Source organism: Cydia splendana, chromosome 18 (assembly GCF_910591565.1).
Source record: "Cydia splendana chromosome 18, ilCydSple1.2, whole genome shotgun sequence".
Classification (NCBI taxonomy): domain Eukaryota; kingdom Metazoa; phylum Arthropoda; class Insecta; order Lepidoptera; family Tortricidae; genus Cydia; species Cydia splendana.
The window spans coordinates 4,470,169-4,486,877 of record NC_085977.1 but is presented as its reverse complement, the minus strand read 5'-3'; the positions used below and the strand labels follow the sequence as shown (position 1 = coordinate 4,486,877).

General features: G+C 37.9%; 1 protein-coding gene across 1 annotated transcript in view; it reads left to right on the top strand.

Annotated features, from left to right (window-relative positions):
* LOC134799318 (dynein beta chain, ciliary-like) overlaps positions 1–13,092 on the top strand; it is a 55,081-nt gene extending 41,989 nt beyond the window's left edge. Inside the window, exons 49-66 of the mRNA XM_063771702.1 lie at positions 388–589; positions 1,515–1,645; positions 1,729–2,013; positions 2,370–2,625; positions 2,965–3,146; positions 3,238–3,369; positions 4,596–4,728; positions 4,940–5,166; positions 5,315–5,438; positions 5,622–5,758; positions 6,126–6,321; positions 7,728–7,901; positions 9,450–9,518; positions 9,852–10,034; positions 10,871–11,044; positions 11,443–11,591; positions 11,778–11,972; positions 12,701–13,092. Coding sequence (XP_063627772.1) covers positions 388–589; positions 1,515–1,645; positions 1,729–2,013; positions 2,370–2,625; positions 2,965–3,146; positions 3,238–3,369; positions 4,596–4,728; positions 4,940–5,166; positions 5,315–5,438; positions 5,622–5,758; positions 6,126–6,321; positions 7,728–7,901; positions 9,450–9,518; positions 9,852–10,034; positions 10,871–11,044; positions 11,443–11,591; positions 11,778–11,972; positions 12,701–12,800 — 3,049 coding nt within the window. The 3' untranslated portion in view covers positions 12,801–13,092. The remainder of the gene's footprint in view (positions 1–387; positions 590–1,514; positions 1,646–1,728; positions 2,014–2,369; positions 2,626–2,964; positions 3,147–3,237; positions 3,370–4,595; positions 4,729–4,939; positions 5,167–5,314; positions 5,439–5,621; positions 5,759–6,125; positions 6,322–7,727; positions 7,902–9,449; positions 9,519–9,851; positions 10,035–10,870; positions 11,045–11,442; positions 11,592–11,777; positions 11,973–12,700) is intronic.
* Positions 13,093–16,709: the final 3,617 nt, after the last annotated feature.

Sequence of the window (16,709 nt, the reverse complement as noted above, 5' to 3'; positions counted from 1 at the left end):
GATGACCAGAATAGCAAGACCCGTCACAAATAGCTTTATGGCCATCTAGGCTCTTATAGCTCCATAACCCCTTGATCAAGCCTGCTTAAAATTTAACGACTAAAATATAATGCATTCATTATATCTATACGTTTACCCAATATCATTTATTTTAGAACAAATTTACTTAAGTTATTGTCCATCAAACTATTCTCTGATAGTCCAGCTTAAAAACATCGGAGCTAAGATTACCCATGATGATAGCGAATTTAAATTTCCAGCTTCTATTTCTATGCAAAATGGGGATGTTTGATTTTGACACGAATACTTAAATGCTACTTATTTGCGGTAGCTTGACATACTAGTATATAAAATAATAACTATAGCAAAATATGTTTCTAATTCAAGGCAAGGACTAAAATGGATTAAATCAAGGTACGGCGACAGTCTAACAGTGGTTCGCCTGACAATGCGTAACTACCTCGATCGCATAGAGAGAGCTATCAGTAACGGAGAAATCGTCCTTCTGGAGAATATTGGAGAAACTGTCGACGCTGTGTTAGAACCGTTGCTGGGGCGCGTTCTCATTAGGAAAGGCAAGGTCTTGAAGGTAAGGAAAGAAGGCAAGATGATCGGAAAAGTGCAAGTGTCATTTATGTCATAATTTCACAGAAGTTTGACGTTTTAAATAACACTTGCACAGTCTGGGCTATCAAAACCGCTGCAGACTTGGTCTAACTCTATTTATTAATAGGGTTGAAAATATAAGTCTTTATATATATTAACTTTGAGCAACACCGCGAAGGGAGACGGCATTCTTACTATTTCCCCTCTGCCAAAGCATAGGTACAATTGTACCTATGGCGGTGCGTGTTGTGACCCGTACACAAAGAGATCGAGGTGTGCAAGATTTGTCTTTGATGTGTGTAATTTTCTTTTCACACCACCTATTCGGAAAAGAGCCTTTTCTTCCCTGCTAGGAGGGATCAAAGTGGCACTTTTCCTCCCTGTTAGGAGGGATCAAAGTAACACTTTTCTGTTCTAGCACACCAATTTTACATTTTTTTGCACATTATTTTTTTAGCTTAAATATTCTGTTTAAGCATCAGTTGGTGTCAACACTAAGATTTTTTTATTTTCCTCATAGTTGGTGTGAAAAGCAGTATGTGTCACACGGTATCAAAATTATTTCGTCTTGGGCCTTAATACTTGAATCCCTCATTACGCTCAGGATTCTACTTTGTTAGATTGTTAGAATCCATCGCTTCATTCAGGATTCAATGTACGCCCTTGACAGAAATATATCATTTTGATCCCTTGTAACACAAACTACTATTGTACCTATTTGTGTCGTCATTACAGATTAGATTTTGTATGTAGTGAGTGAGAAGTGCGACTGTGTGCACGTTTCCCCCCGCAAATAATGGCAGAATGATTTGTAATTTTGTATGGTAAGATATTGCTTAGGCGACTTGTCGGAAGCCGGTGTTGCCGGTGAACTACTGAACGATTTGTGATTTTGTTATGTTTTTCAGATAGGCGACAGGGAAATAGATTTTAGCCCAAGTTTCCGACTGATAATTCAAACAAAACTGGCCAATCCACATTACCAGCCTGAAATGCAAGCTCAGTGCACTCTCATCAATTTCACCGTCACTAAAGATGGGTTAGTAAAACGCTAGTTTAAAAACTGGACAAAATATTAAACATTCCTGTCTTTAACGATTTATAATTATTAATTACTTATAGGCTTGAAGATCAACTTTTAGGCGAAGTAGTGAAAGCTGAAAGACCAGACTTGGAAATGTTGCGCGCTGGTCTTACCAAACAGCAGAACGAGTTCAAGATCACCCTCAAAACCCTCGAAGATGACTTGCTAAAGCGCCTGGCGAACGCTGGCGCGGATATTCTCAGCGACTCTGCGTTGGTGATCAATTTGGAGACCACTAAAAAAACCGCCGCAGATATCGAATCAAAAGTAGAGGAGGGTAAAATTACTACGGTAAAGATTGACGATGCTCGAGAAAAATACAGGTTTGTCTAATTTATAATTTAGAATCTGCCACATTTATTAACGTGGATTCTAGGCTTGACCCTATTCACGATTGAGCTGTATGGGGAGTAAAGAATGGAAGCCGTTTGATATCTTCTGAAGTATTTGCTTTTCGTGAGTGGGTATTGCGAATTCTTATACTTCACGCGTCGAATGATGGTCCCTATGACAGTTCCTTCAAGACGCTTTTGGATAAGCTTAATTTAAAAAATAACTGAAGAAATATGTTTTTAGCGTATTTTTATTACATAAATATTACATTAAAATATTTTCAGTTCATATAAACTGTCATCATTGGACGCGCGAGGTATCTCTTATTTAAATTATATCTTTCCAGACGAGCAGCCACACGTGCTTCTATAGTGTATTTCATTTTGAACGACTTGTGCAAGATCAATCCTATCTATCAGTTCTCTCTGAAAGCATACAGCGTCGTTTTCAAGGACGCTTTGGCCAAGGCAGATCCTGCGGAAGAACTCGAGCAGAGAGTTAGGAACCTCCTCGATAGCATCACCTTTTTTGTCTTCGTGTACACTAGTAGAGCCTTGTTCGAAAAGGATAAACTGGTGTTTTTGTTCATCATCACTTTACAGGTAGCTAATAGTACTAGCTTACTTATATGTTTATACTAAAATGAGTAATTGGGTAGTCTGGCCAGACAGGCATTGTAGAAAAGAGGACTTAGTTGACCGAACTTTAAAAAAACCCTGACCTACTTGTTCTGTCACTCTATGAATGTAAGGAATAAATTGTCTAAAGATTTAGCAATTATAGTATTCAATTATTATTTGCATTATTGAAATCGCCTACACTGTAGACGATTTCATTGTTCGACTCGAGGGGGGCGACAATTTGATTTGCTTTTCAACACCCTAGCTGGACAATATTCGTTTCTTATTTTATTTAACTATACTTATTACCTGATTCAATAGGTTTTACAAAATGAGGGAAAAGTAGATCCACGAGAATTGGATTTCTTGTTGAAATATGCTGTAGCGCCAGAAAATTCTCCGTACACGTGGCTCTCTAACAACAGTTTTGGTGGCATTGTGGCCTTGTCTAAGATGGATGCCTTCGAGAACTTGGATAAGGATATAGAGGGTGCGGCAAAGAGGTACGACATTATAAATTACAAGTTAATGAATTACAAAAAATATATTTAGCATTTGCATCTAATCAGCACATTTTCTGCTACTCATAAACAGATGGCAAAAGTATACCGACGGCGAAGCTCCTGAAAGAGACAAATTGCCCGGAGAGTGGAAAAACAAAACGTCGTTACAGCGTCTTTGTATTATGCGAGCGCTACGGCCCGATCGAATGTCCTATGCGTCAAGGTAAATAACTTATACTGTTAATACCTCTTGAGTTTAGGAGTATCACGGGGCCTAGCCGAGATGACAATCGTTTGTAGAAAACGAAACGCTATCGTCTCTCTATCACTCTTCCATATTAGTGCGATAAAGAGAAATAGCGTTTCGTTTTCTCCAGACGATTGTCATCTTGGCTAGCCCCCAGTCCTTTCTCCATATGATGAAAAAAATTAGGAACTGCAGCAAAACTGGCTTAATAAAAGGTCCCCAGACCCCTCGGCGAGACTGAAATTATTATTTATTGGAAGTAACATTTTTATAATATAACAACTTACCGTTTCACGATATGGTTTCCGAACTGAAGTAATAGTTATTTGTTTTACAAGGGGGCAAAGTTGTTGTTTAACCGCTCGTGCTAATATTGATACCCGAGCAAGCGAAAGATTCCAAAATTGAACCACGAGCGTAGAGAGTGGTTCGAAAAATGTAATCTTGAGCGTTGCGAGGGTTTCAAAGCACGAGGGTTAAACAAAATTTGCCCCAGAGTGAAACACAAAATTTTTCACCACACCAACCCGAAGCAAATATTAAATGTAAAATATCAAACAAAATCAAATCCAAATGAATGTTATTAAATATTTATCATCTTAAATTATAATTTAAAAGTCAATTCTACCAGCAAACATAAGAAAACAACTCAAAATTTGCATTTGATTACTTTGCCTCACATGTGAATAAAATGCAACTTTGCTATCAGTTATTGAAGTGCAAAGTAAGCCTTTCCGAGCTGGTGTGGTGAAAAATCAATTATCCTATCCAATACCCCTTTTTTGGGAACCGGTTTCAGTTCCTGATCAAAACTTTTATTTTTGTAAACCGAATTCAATTTTTATTAATCAAATTACCTCTGTATCTTCCTTGACATTGAAGAACAACTTGTAATCTTGTAGTTGTAGCTGTCGCTTATAGGTTTAATAGCTTTTGCCCGCGACTTCGCACACGCAGTGCAAGTGTTATTTAAAACGTCAAACTTATATAAAATGATCACGTATAACTAAAAAAACATTTGCACTGCGTGTGCTATCAAAATCGTTGCAGACATATCTTAGTCAAAATCAATTTTTTAAATTAAAAATTTTTTTTTTGGTTGCGGGTTCAGGTCCTGCCGCAAGCGTAATTTTTCCATTTTTTCCTTTTATATAAAATTTGGAATATATGGTCTAATTCTAAGTTATGGCAATTTATTTCAGCGCTTTTTGTGAAGAGAATTTGGGGACAAAGTTCGTTGAAGCGAGAACTCCATCACTAGAAAAATCTTTCGAAGAAAGTAACTCGACAACTGCTATGTTTTTCATTTTGTCGCCAGGAGTAGACCCGTTGAAGGTATACATTACAGAAAGCTTACCATTCCTTTCTTTTATGTAACTTATCAATTATAGTCAGCAGCAAAAAAAAGTGAGTTGTCAGGTTTGAAACCAGTCAGTACGCGACATTGGTTACTATCATCGATCTTCCTTAAAAGGAGTGTCCAAAACTCCAAATCCATATAGCTCGACGACAATAATCTGCAGAGAAATACTTATTTATCGTACAGGACTTAGAAAAACTGGGTCGCAAACTGGGCTTTGCTACTGACAAAAAGAATTTCCACATCGTGTCCCTGGGTCAGGGCCAAGAGGTGGTCGCAGAAGAGGCTTTAGGCGTCGCGTCCGCGGCCGGGCACTGGGTAATTCTGCAGAACATCCACTTGGTGGCCAAATGGCTGTCGACATTGGAGAAGAGGATGGAAGAATGCTTCGAAGATCCGTTAGATGATTATAGGTAAATAGTACTTATTACTCCTAATTTTCGCTTTAATTGAAGAAGAATAATGTCTCAGAGATCACTCAATGGATCTCTGCAGATGATTGTATTAACGGGTATTTGGTGACCATTTGTTACGATACTAATGATTTATGTTATGGTCCAGAGTATTCTTGAGTGCTGAACCCGCTGCCGATGCTGCGTATCATATAATACCGCAAGGCATCTTGGAATCCGCTATCAAGATTACCAATGAACCCCCCATTGGCATGTGGGCCAACTTGCATAAGGTAATATGAATACGGTTCATGAACACAGTAGGTAGTACTTGCCAGTTTTTCTACTATTGCTTTAACATTTTACTAATCTTTTGTAGAACAAGTGAGAAGTACCTGCAAAGTCTATAAATCTAGTGGTTAGAAGTTTTTTAACCTCTGTTGTCTCTTTTTAAATAAGCAATAACTTTTCTGCAGTCCTTGGATAACTTCAATCAAGAAACTTTGGAGATGTGCAGTAAGGAGGCGGAGTTTAAATCCGTGTTATTTGCTTTATGCTATTTCCATGCTGTGGTTGCAGAGCGGCGCAAATTTGGGCCGCAAGGCTGGAACAGGTGTGTTTCTATATCATAGGTAGGTAGGTTTTTGTACTGACCGAGCGAACCCCAGGCTCCCCAAATAAGCCTTTTAGTACCTTACCTTCGCCTCCAAAATTACTTATTTATACCTACTCACTTTATTAAAAGGTACCTGCAGTGTTTGGAAGCTCGAAGCAACTTTTTATTATGCACGTTTCAGTAGAGCTTTCAATTGTGACGTTATCTATGAAAAGGGACCTTATTGTCGATGGCGCTTACGCCATTATTACCGATGCTCCGATATAAATACAATGCCGCGCGACGCTGTGCGGCGTAAGCGCCATCGACAATAAGGTCCCTTTTCATAAATAATGCCCCAATTATTGTGTTTCCTGTTTTTCAGATCGTATCCATTTAATTTTGGCGATCTCACAATCTGCGTATACGTATTGTACAACTACCTAGAGGCAAATCCTCGCGTTCCTTGGGAGGATTTGCGATATCTGTTCGGAGAGATCATGTACGGCGGTCACATCACTGACGACTGGGACAGGCGATTATGTCGCACATTCTTACTGGAGTACATGCAACCGGAACTGGTAAGATCTCAGCTGAATGAACACACAAAATCCATATTAACACGTTCACTGTTCCAATCTGAATTGTTAACCTTACGGCTTTGTGATAGAGGCATGCCGTGACCCATATACCTACGCGGCACGGACAGTGAACGTGTTAATAAACCTGGAGACTGCGGAGTGTTTTTGGGGACATGACAATGGGGTTTGGCAACTGTCAAAGGTTTGCATAGATGGCGCCATCATAGCTTGCCCCTTTTTGTATGAGATAAGGGCTGGCATCCAGGGCATAAAATTCCATGAAAAAAAACAACAATTTGACAGGGCAAGCTATGCTGGCGCCATCTGCTAAATACTTCGACCGGCCAACCCTATTGGGATAGCTTGCTGTGCCGCACTTCATTGCTGGAGTATAAAAAAAAATAACAATCATTTATTCAGATGAAATAAACCCTATTATACAGATTTTTTTCTTCTGTCAAACTGCAGGGCAGTTTTTTGGCAGAGGGGACTCCCTTAAGGGGCTACCCCACGCCAATGACCTTCGATCTGAATCCCTTAGTTTTCTAATGTTTTTTGTAGCTTATTATATTAACAGCAACGGCTTTAAGCAATATAGTATCCCATATTTACTTCAAAGTTCATTGTCTTCAAGATATTTGGGATCAAAGTTGAACAATTTTAGGCTAAAAAACTGGTTTTCTGGCCATAACTTTTGTGTTAATTCGTTTAAAACTAAAACCCTGGACACGTTTTTCGAGACGTCAAAGACGAACCCAAATATGTAGATTTCGGACATGTAAGATCCTTTACTGCAAATTAGATACGAAGAAAGTGTTTTTTTAGACAATGTTTAAAAAAATCATAAAAAAATTAGTAATCATTTTTTTCAAAATCCGGTGGACAAAACCGGAGATAAAGGATTGAAAAACCGATAACCGTTTGTCTTATAATTATGTCTGTAGTGCAAAAAAAGGAGATACGATTCAAAACTAGTCAAAAATCGATGAAAACCTCAGGTAGCCCCTTAAAACATAAATGGGTAGACTTAGCTAATTGCCTAATTAATTGTTAACTTAGGTACATCTTATTGCTTATGCTGGTAACTTTATCTTAATTTTGTTTAATAGAAACATTTTCATTTTAAATTTAAACATCCTAACTGATTTACATTCCCTTATATCCGACGGTATTTCATTATACAATTTTGGGTTATACCTATGTAGTATATACCTATGTAGTCGAACTTGGAAGTATTATAGACTGAAAGTGACAAATCCTTAATTTTCATCAGTAGCGTGATGTTTGCAAAAAATTGGCCTTGTAGTTAATTAGCTCCTAAAATAACTTCTACTTCTCTTTTAATAGTTTTAATTATCTAACTAACTTATTGATAATACCAATTAAGTACCTATAAACTTTTCCAGGTGGACGGTGAATGCGTTCTAGCCGTAGGGTTCACTTCGCCGCCTAATTCGGACTATGCCGGCTATCACCAGTACATTGACGACTATTTACCCGACGAGACTCCTTATCTATACGGGTTGCATCCCAATGCTGAAATTGGATATTTGACGACGGTGTCAGAACGACTATTTAGGGTATTCTTGTTTCTTTTATTTTACTTAATTTTTAGTTCCGGAGAAAAATAGAAATTGGTACAGTCTATCTCTCAGTATGTCTATTAAATAGATAGTGACTGTCAAACTTAGAGGATATAACCAACGGAGACGCCATGTCTAAAATTTTCGGTACAAAATAGTCTGCCGTTTTTTGCGGGGGAGGGGCACATCAAATATATGGGTACGTCATGTCAGATAAACGTCAGTCCATACATATGGTTGACATGTGGTTGACCATTGGCCGCCTATTTTCGACAGAGGGGAACGCCTGTTAATGGCGGCTCCATTGTTAATTACTCCGAGCTGTCAAAGTGACCAAATATATCGTAACACAACAAAGGTACCAAAAAAATAAGGATGTGTTTCGATATATTTGGCTACTTTGACCATCACTATCTACTTGATGTTGACTGTACCCAGAGCTACGCTCTGTATCTTAAGGAATTTGAATTAAAGTAAACAAAGAATTTGTATATTTTCGGGGAGTTATAACCAGAGTTGGGCAAAAATTATCTATTTACGAATAACCGGGAAGATAACTAAATCATCTTTTATTTGAAATAACTAAATTATCCGTCATTTGTTATTTTGAATTTATCTAGATCAGTTTCATTTTTATCTGTGACGTTCCACGGCAAAAGGTACCTTATGGCGGCTGGCGCTTTACGTCGCATAGCGCCGCAATAATATTGGAGCGCCGTTAATAATAGCGTAAGCGCCAACCGCCATAAGGTACCTTTACCCGTGGGACGTCACATCTAGATAAATTAGTTGGGATTTTAAATAAAAGATGAATGTCAGTAGTACAGTCATGTAGAACTAGAAGTGATCGGTCATGACGAAATGAAAATAGCCTACAACAAAAGTAATGAATGTTTTGTACATATACTTGCCGTCTAATATTGCTGAATTGGAGACATGTTGAAAGCCAGAGCTAGAAGACGACATTGCAGCGTTTATGAAATTACAACATTTACAACAATAATTTTCTGATTTTATGAGCAATGTCAGTGTGACGGTTTGACCTGACGTGACATTCTATATAAATGTATTATTACCTATAAGCTTACTTCAATAAAAAACGAGGTCAGTTATCTTCATCTAGATAATTCATCTAAGTAAATAAAAAAGTTGTCAACGCACTATTTGTGATTGATTTTATCTTCGAATAAATTTATTTGAAATGATTTTATTTGAAATAATTATCTAGATAAGAAATTATCTAAATAACGCCCAACTCTGGTTATAACATTCAATGGTTAACCAACCAAATACAAAACCGCCTGTATCTGTCACTGAACGACCTGACTTTAACCTACATTATTTGATCATGTAATGTTTTCATCTACCCTCAAGTGGCTTAGGGAGCCATTTGAGGGTAGATTTTGTTTACTTTTATTTAAATATCTAAAGATACAGACTAGTAATTAATTACGATATTATAGATTTTGAAAGATTAGATGAGTAGTTGCTTTTCCATTCGTACCTACGCTAATGTAACTTTTTATGTCATTGGTCTGGATTCAGGTCGTGTTTGAACTGCAACCGCGAGACACTGGCGCACAGGCTGGTGGAGGTGCTACCAAAGAAGAAACGGTTTGTATTATACTCCAAGTAGTCCCCTCTGCATCCTTACTGACTACTTACTTCTTCCACCAACAGGCGAATTTTGGACGTCTTTATCCACGTGATAAAAAACTTTTTAGCATCACGTGATTGAAAGAGACGGACACTGTTTTTATCACGCTGTCACGTAGACATACACGACCATAATATCCGTGCTGGTATAGTGGTACCGTGAGGATTAGCCAGAACTAAAAACGATCTAAAGATGACACCTATGAGTTGTTTGAGCACGTGTAACTAGGGGTCTTTTGAATTTTACAGGGTTCCCGGTATAAGGAAGTATAATTATTTCCTTTTTGACAGGTAAAAGCCATAATAGAAGACATCTTAGACAGAGTGCCCGAGCCCTTCAATCTTCAAGAGCTGATGGGTAAAGTGGAAGAGTTGACGCCTTACATTATCGTCGCATTTCAAGAGTGTGAGCGTATGAACCGACTCATGGGTGAAATACGAAGGTCTCTTAAAGAGTGTGAGCTCGGGCTTAAGGTAATAACGGAGTTTGGTTACCTACTTGATCTTTTTAGGGTTTCGTAGTCACCTAGAAACCCTTATAGTTTCTCCAGGTCTGTCTGTCTGTCCGAGGCTTTGTTCCGTGATCGATAGTGCTAGAAAGCTGCAATTTGGCATGGATACATAAATCATGCATTGCGACAGAACGATATAATAAAAACGGTTAAAAGAAATCTTTTAGGGTACCTCACATACAAAATGATCTTCATTGGGATTTTTTTTTTGCTTTGTTCCTATAGTGTGGGATATCGTTGGATAGGTCTTTCAAAACGAATACGGATGTCTAATAACAAATTTTTGATGTAGTTAATATTTTCGGAAATAATCGCTCCGAGACAAAAAATCCCTCTAACTTTTGAACCATGGATCCAAAAAATATGGAAAAAATCGTGAAACAAAAACTTAATAAATACTTTAAATGAAAACTATAGCGAACATGATCGGTCCAGTCGTTATTTAAGTTATTGCAAAAAATCTTCTTTTCTTCGTAAAAAGACATAAGTACAAAGCGCTGCAAAGGTACTCCCTTATCCTTGTACACCTTGCACTACTAGCTTTTCTACTAGTCTCACAGAAAATCGCCTAGGGGTTGGTCTGTGACTAGCCTACATCATCAATTATCTTTAAATATGTCTGGCTGGACCTAAACCCTAAGCCAGCATTAGGACCGTTCCCGTTCATCTACAGAAGAAAACTTATTCTCGGAAATAGGGCGTATAAAATAAAGAGTAATGACGAGGGCTATACATTTATGACTATGTAAAGAAAAGTTTTCAGTACCAATCGTCAAATAACTTTCTTGTAAAATTCAGGGCGAGCTAACGATCAGCAGCGATATGGAAAATTTGATGGAGGCACTCTTCATAGACCGCGTGCCCGACCAGTGGACCAAGCTCGCGTACCCCAGCTTACTCGGCCTGGCCTCTTGGTTCGCTGACCTTTGTCTGCGACTTACTGAACTCGAGAACTGGTCTGGAGATTTCAATGTGCGTATGGCTTGTTATAGTTTATTAGAAGCTACCCTTGTTACTTAGAGATCCGAATGTCTCGCTGAATAGCGACGTACTTTGATGGAGGCACTCTTCATAGACCACGTGCCCGACCAGTGGACCAAGCTCGCGTACCCCAGCTTACTCGGTCTGGCCTCTTGGTTCACTGACCTTTGTCTGCGACTTACAGAACTCGAGAACTAATCTGGAGATTTTAATGTTACGTATGACTTATATGGCATGTAGCTAATAGGACGCTATCCGTGTAACTACGAGAACCGAAAGTCCTTCTGAGTAGCGTCGTTTTGATGGAAGGGTTGTGTTGGGCTCAATGTTGTGGAAAAAACGTTCTTTACAGAAATCCTATTATAAACTTTTTGAATTTCCTTCTACAGTTACCTCCAGCGGTGTGGCTAGCTGGTTTCTTCAACCCTCAGTCGTTCCTGACGGCCATCATGCAGCAGACCGCCAGGAAGAACGAGTGGCCGCTCGACAAGATGTGTCTCAACTGTGACGTTACTAAAAAGAATCGGGGTGATTTCAAGTAAGTGGCTTAAGATTTTCCTCGCTAGATCGCTTCTTGGATGGCTACTCTATGTTGGTAATTAAGACTGATATGGATCACTGCCTGGACTTGATAGCTCACTTTGTTACGCCAACTCCATCCGACCTTCAACCAAGTATAATTCCCCGTACCGAAACTCATACCAACTGCTTGTTTCTCGCACAGTGCCCCACCCCGTGAAGGCGCCAACATCCACGGCCTGTACATGGAAGGCGCGCGCTGGGACACGGCCAGCGGCGGCATAGTGGAGTCGCACATGATGGAACTGTTCCCGATAGTCCCTGTTATCTACATCAAGGCGGTGACACAAGACAAGCAAGAAACTCGTAACGTTTATGAGTGTCCCGTCTATAAGATCCGGTGAGTCTAGTTTAGTCTTTAACTGTGCCTTACCCCGCGGAGGCGCCGACATCCACTCATCTAGGTACATCAAGTCAGTTACACAGGAAAAGCAAAACACGTGCAACGTGTATGAGTGCCCCGTTTATAAGATCCGATAAGTGTAGGGTATAGTTATCTTATACCTTTAAACAAGCAATTCTTGTATGTATACCTAAATGTTTATTTATATATTTCGGGGATCTCGGAAACGGCTCTAACGATTTCGATGAAATTTGCTATATGCGGGCTTTCGTAGGCGAAAAATCGATCTAGCTAAGTCTTATCTCTGGGAAAACGCACATTTTTGAGTTTTTATATGTTTTCCGAGCAAAGCTCTGTCTCCCAGATATTAGTTTTTATCTCCATTGCAATAAGGCGGGGTATCACTAGTTGGGATATGGCTAGTGATTTTGTAGAGTCGGGCATGATAGTCCCCGTCATCTAAATCAAGGCGGTGAGACAGGACAAGCACAGGTCTTTAAGATCCGGTAAGTGCGTTGTAGACCAAAGCTAGGTAAGTCCCCTGTGGAATGAATTAGGGTAGCCAAATAAATGTAAACGTGTCTTTATTGATTGATATAATGTTCATCGTTTTCCTTATTGGGTAGGTACAAGTACCTACATTCCTACATGTAATATGCAATTTTTGCTTGAAAAAAAGTGCCAATCATCTGTCTGTCAGTCTGATGATGATAAAATTATTCCAGAATGCGAGGGCCGACGTTCGTATGGACTTTCAACTTGAAGACGAAAGACAAGCCAACACGCTGGACTCTAGCCGGTGTTGCTCTACTGCTCGGCGTCTAGATTTCAATAGTAAAATCTCCGCTGAAATATGTGGTTTTTAGTTTTTTTTATATTATCATTATATTTGATGGTCCATCAGTAGCGTAGTGTTACAAGTAGGTACTCGTATTCAACTCACTTGACATTTCATAGTGTTCCACTAGTTTTTCCCCATTATTCGAACGAGCATTCAGGATTTAGGATTCGTAACGCCACGGCGCTGGACCTTCTTAGGTTTAATTGTTATGTACATTTGTTGTTTAATGTGATTCTTATTTATTTAAATGAGCTAAATAAAGACTTATTTGTAACATTTTTCTTTACATTTCGTAAATAACTAATAGACCGCGGGCCAGGAGCATATATCGTCAGTCATCGCCTCCCGGTTGATACTTTGTCAGATGATGGTTTAGATGCTATCATGAAATTCATAATTAAAAAAAATAGTCAGCAGGTTATATCGCGGTGGAAAGACCGTCAGTTGATAATATGAACTTCTAAAAACATTTTTGTTTCCCTCATCGCCTCCCGACTGATATCGTGTCAGATCGCCTGGGAGGCGATTGATCATGGAAATGTGTTCGTGGCTTGCGGTCTATTAAGGGGCCGGTATATGACGTTTTCGATTTAGACCTCACTTTGTAACCATAATTTGTTCAATAAATGTTTAATAATTGCATTATATTACACGTAAATTTGTTCACGAAGAAACCGTGTACCGACTCTTTGTGCCATTATATTTTTAATTTGCTGTTATTCTCTACAAATCGACATTAAAAGTATCAAAAAATCAAAATATGGAGTTCCGTTTGAGACAGAAGCAAAACAATTTTGTCTTTGACAGTAATTGAATTATTGTATGATTCTGAAAGCTAGATAATTCAGCTACCAATTTATTATCGATTTAAATTTTTACTCACAAAGACAACACAGAAATTCAATCTCAAATGTAAACTTTCGAACAATTTCCATACATTGACGACATCACTCAAAATTCTTCTTCAAGTCAGATGCCCGTTGGGGCTACACCGGAGCACACGTGTACTTCTTCAAATGAAAATGACAGCTTGATTTTCTTGCTTTTGACAATTATATTGACATTAAATCATATACGCACACGAGAAAGTATACCAGTAGATAAATTGTATTTCAAAAAATAGGGTACATAAATATCTGCTCGCGTCTCATTTAAATTTGATTTGCTGTTATAATGGTTGAAAACCGCAGTAAACTATCTTAAAACAATACGATTACAGTCGAATTTAAGTATTATGTTCCTTCAAAACTCGCCTAAAATGAAAAAAGTTTAAAGACTCATCTTTACTGATTGGGATAAATTTTTATTATGCTGGTATCATTTTGCGTCAGTTTAAAAACGTATTTGACTTCTGTACGTCAATGAATTTTGATGACAATTGTAATCTTGTATTATATTATACAAGTTTTATCTTAAAATATTGCCTATTAACAGGAAGAGTTATGTAATTCGTATAAGTAATACCTGAAAGTCTTGTACCTAGATCTGTAATACCATGGATTGCGACGAATAAATGATAATGATTATGCCGTTCGTTCCGTCTATATGTATAATGCGTGTACGTGCTGTTCTCTGAAAGTACTAGCGAGTTTTTGCGGCTTTGGAGACCGAGATGAAGCTTACAGGCCAATGGCGCTCTAGTTATTGTTATGTATACCTATGTATCGAATGTTTTATAAATTACCTATAAAAAGCAATGTTTTATATCGATTAGGTCTACATTTTGTGCATATTGCATATCTGAAGTATTTTCGTACTAAACTTGAAACTTTCGTTGAAACTAAATAAAATAATTATTCCAAATGTACAGTCGCCTGCAATTTATGTTACACAACGAAGGCCGCAAAAATATCTGACACGATCTTATTTGTAGAACCATAAGAACATGTCACATATTTTTGCGGCGTTCGAAGAGTAGGTACCGTCATTATCACCAACTTTGCCCGCTTTTTTTTTAAAACGAATTTCTCAAAAAACATCACATCATATGACTTTTTTTGCTCAGCACGTCCATTGTGATCATACGCATCAGTTTATTTGAAAAAAATATATTTTTTACCCATTTTTTTGCGTTTTAGAGGGCGGGCAAAGATATCCGGGGTTTTCGCCAACATTGCCCACGTCAATTTGGTATTCAAATACAGCTCGTATGATGATGATGTCTAAGGATCACTTAAAGGTTTTGGGCAATCCTACCATTCCCTGTTAATAACTTAGCGATAAGTGTAAAAACTTTAAAATAAATTTGCTGGGCAATGTTGCCTACCCGTTTTTGCCCATTTCCAAATAAGGCTCGCCTAAGCATTTTACAAAGGCTAGGGTTGTCACTTTTGAGAAAATCTGTTACAATAGTTTAATGGCCAAAAATATGATTTTTGTTGTGTTTTTCATTCGTTAACGGGATAAAACATCTAAATAAAGGATAATAAGACAAATTAAATACAGTATATATTTATAAACTTATTTTAGTGTACAAACATAACCTTCTTTTACTTGCGAAGTTGGGTAAATTAGATGAAAGTGACAACCCTAATCCGTTTTTGGTGGTGGGCAATGTTGGTATGGATGCCAAATTACCGGATTACTTTGCCCACCGCTAAAACTTTTGTGTATTTAGGCCTTTTTAGTTTAAATCTCAATAGACATAATCTATGCTTCATGTGTTATAACTCAAACCCGGAAATATTTGTCAAAGGGTTCTCAATTTTTTCTACTTGCATTTATTATTTATAAATTTTTTGCCTGCCGAAATATACCCTATATTAGACAACTCGCTCAAACTCAAAATTCCCAAGTCAAGTTATGCACAAGTTTGGTATATAGTTTTGTCAGAAATATAACCTATATTCTACTAAAAATAGCAGGGTGGCCATAACTATTATATTTTTTTCTACATTAACGAATATGTTTAAAATTGTCGTTTTGGGCAAAGTTTCCCTGGAGGCAAAGTTGGCGCTAATGACGTAACATATTATTGCAGGTGACTGTACATAAATGTTTCGGTGATTTTGAGATTATTTTTCAGGTTAGTTTACTAACAATCAAGTTATGCAGATACCGATTTCGTGAACGTATAAGTAGTAAGGTACCGCTATTGTTTAGCGATACCGATTATTTTTGAAGGTAAAACTATACCGGTTGAAATATAAAGATATTAAAATTACAGCAGGGTCAACCATTTTTTATAGGTGTACCTAAACCATCATTGGCCGAGCGTTAGCAAAGGTCTCCGTTTCAGCTTGGGCTAAAATGCTTTTGTATGTTCTCCTTTGCAGATCACTTTTCTCAACTGATTCTCGTGAAAATTGGTAAGCAGGTTCGATAGAACTATTCTGTTTCGCTTTATCTGCCAAAATGGAATTGCCACCCTGCTGAAACTTTATTTATTTAAATTCCTATTGAATGGATTTTGCACCTTATGAAAAACCGTATAGAGTAGTAAATAACATTTTACATCTGACTTAATGACATCTTGTTTTATTCGCTTTAATTGTACAAAACGCGTATCTCGACAAAGCAATATTAGGTAGTAAAACAGTCAACAATCAAATGAATTAAATAGGTACGTCACGTGTGACATGAACAGACAAAGAAAGCAAGATTAAATGCATTGTTTCTCTTTCATCTTTCAATGGAACGCTTTTACCCTCAAAGGAGGCTAGTGGTCAATACTAAACTAAAAGTCCAATCTTAAAAAAACATGATGGGTCACTGACCTGTCCCAGTAAAGTGAGGTAGTGTGCGTGAAGTGCGCTTGTGTGTGAAATGGGGTAAATTGACAGAATCTGAAATTTTACCCACCGCTACCGTCGCCTTAATAACTAATCTACTTATTATTTATTTGTTAGGTTTTCCTTGTTTATTATAAACATAAATTGGAGTCGGATTTTGTT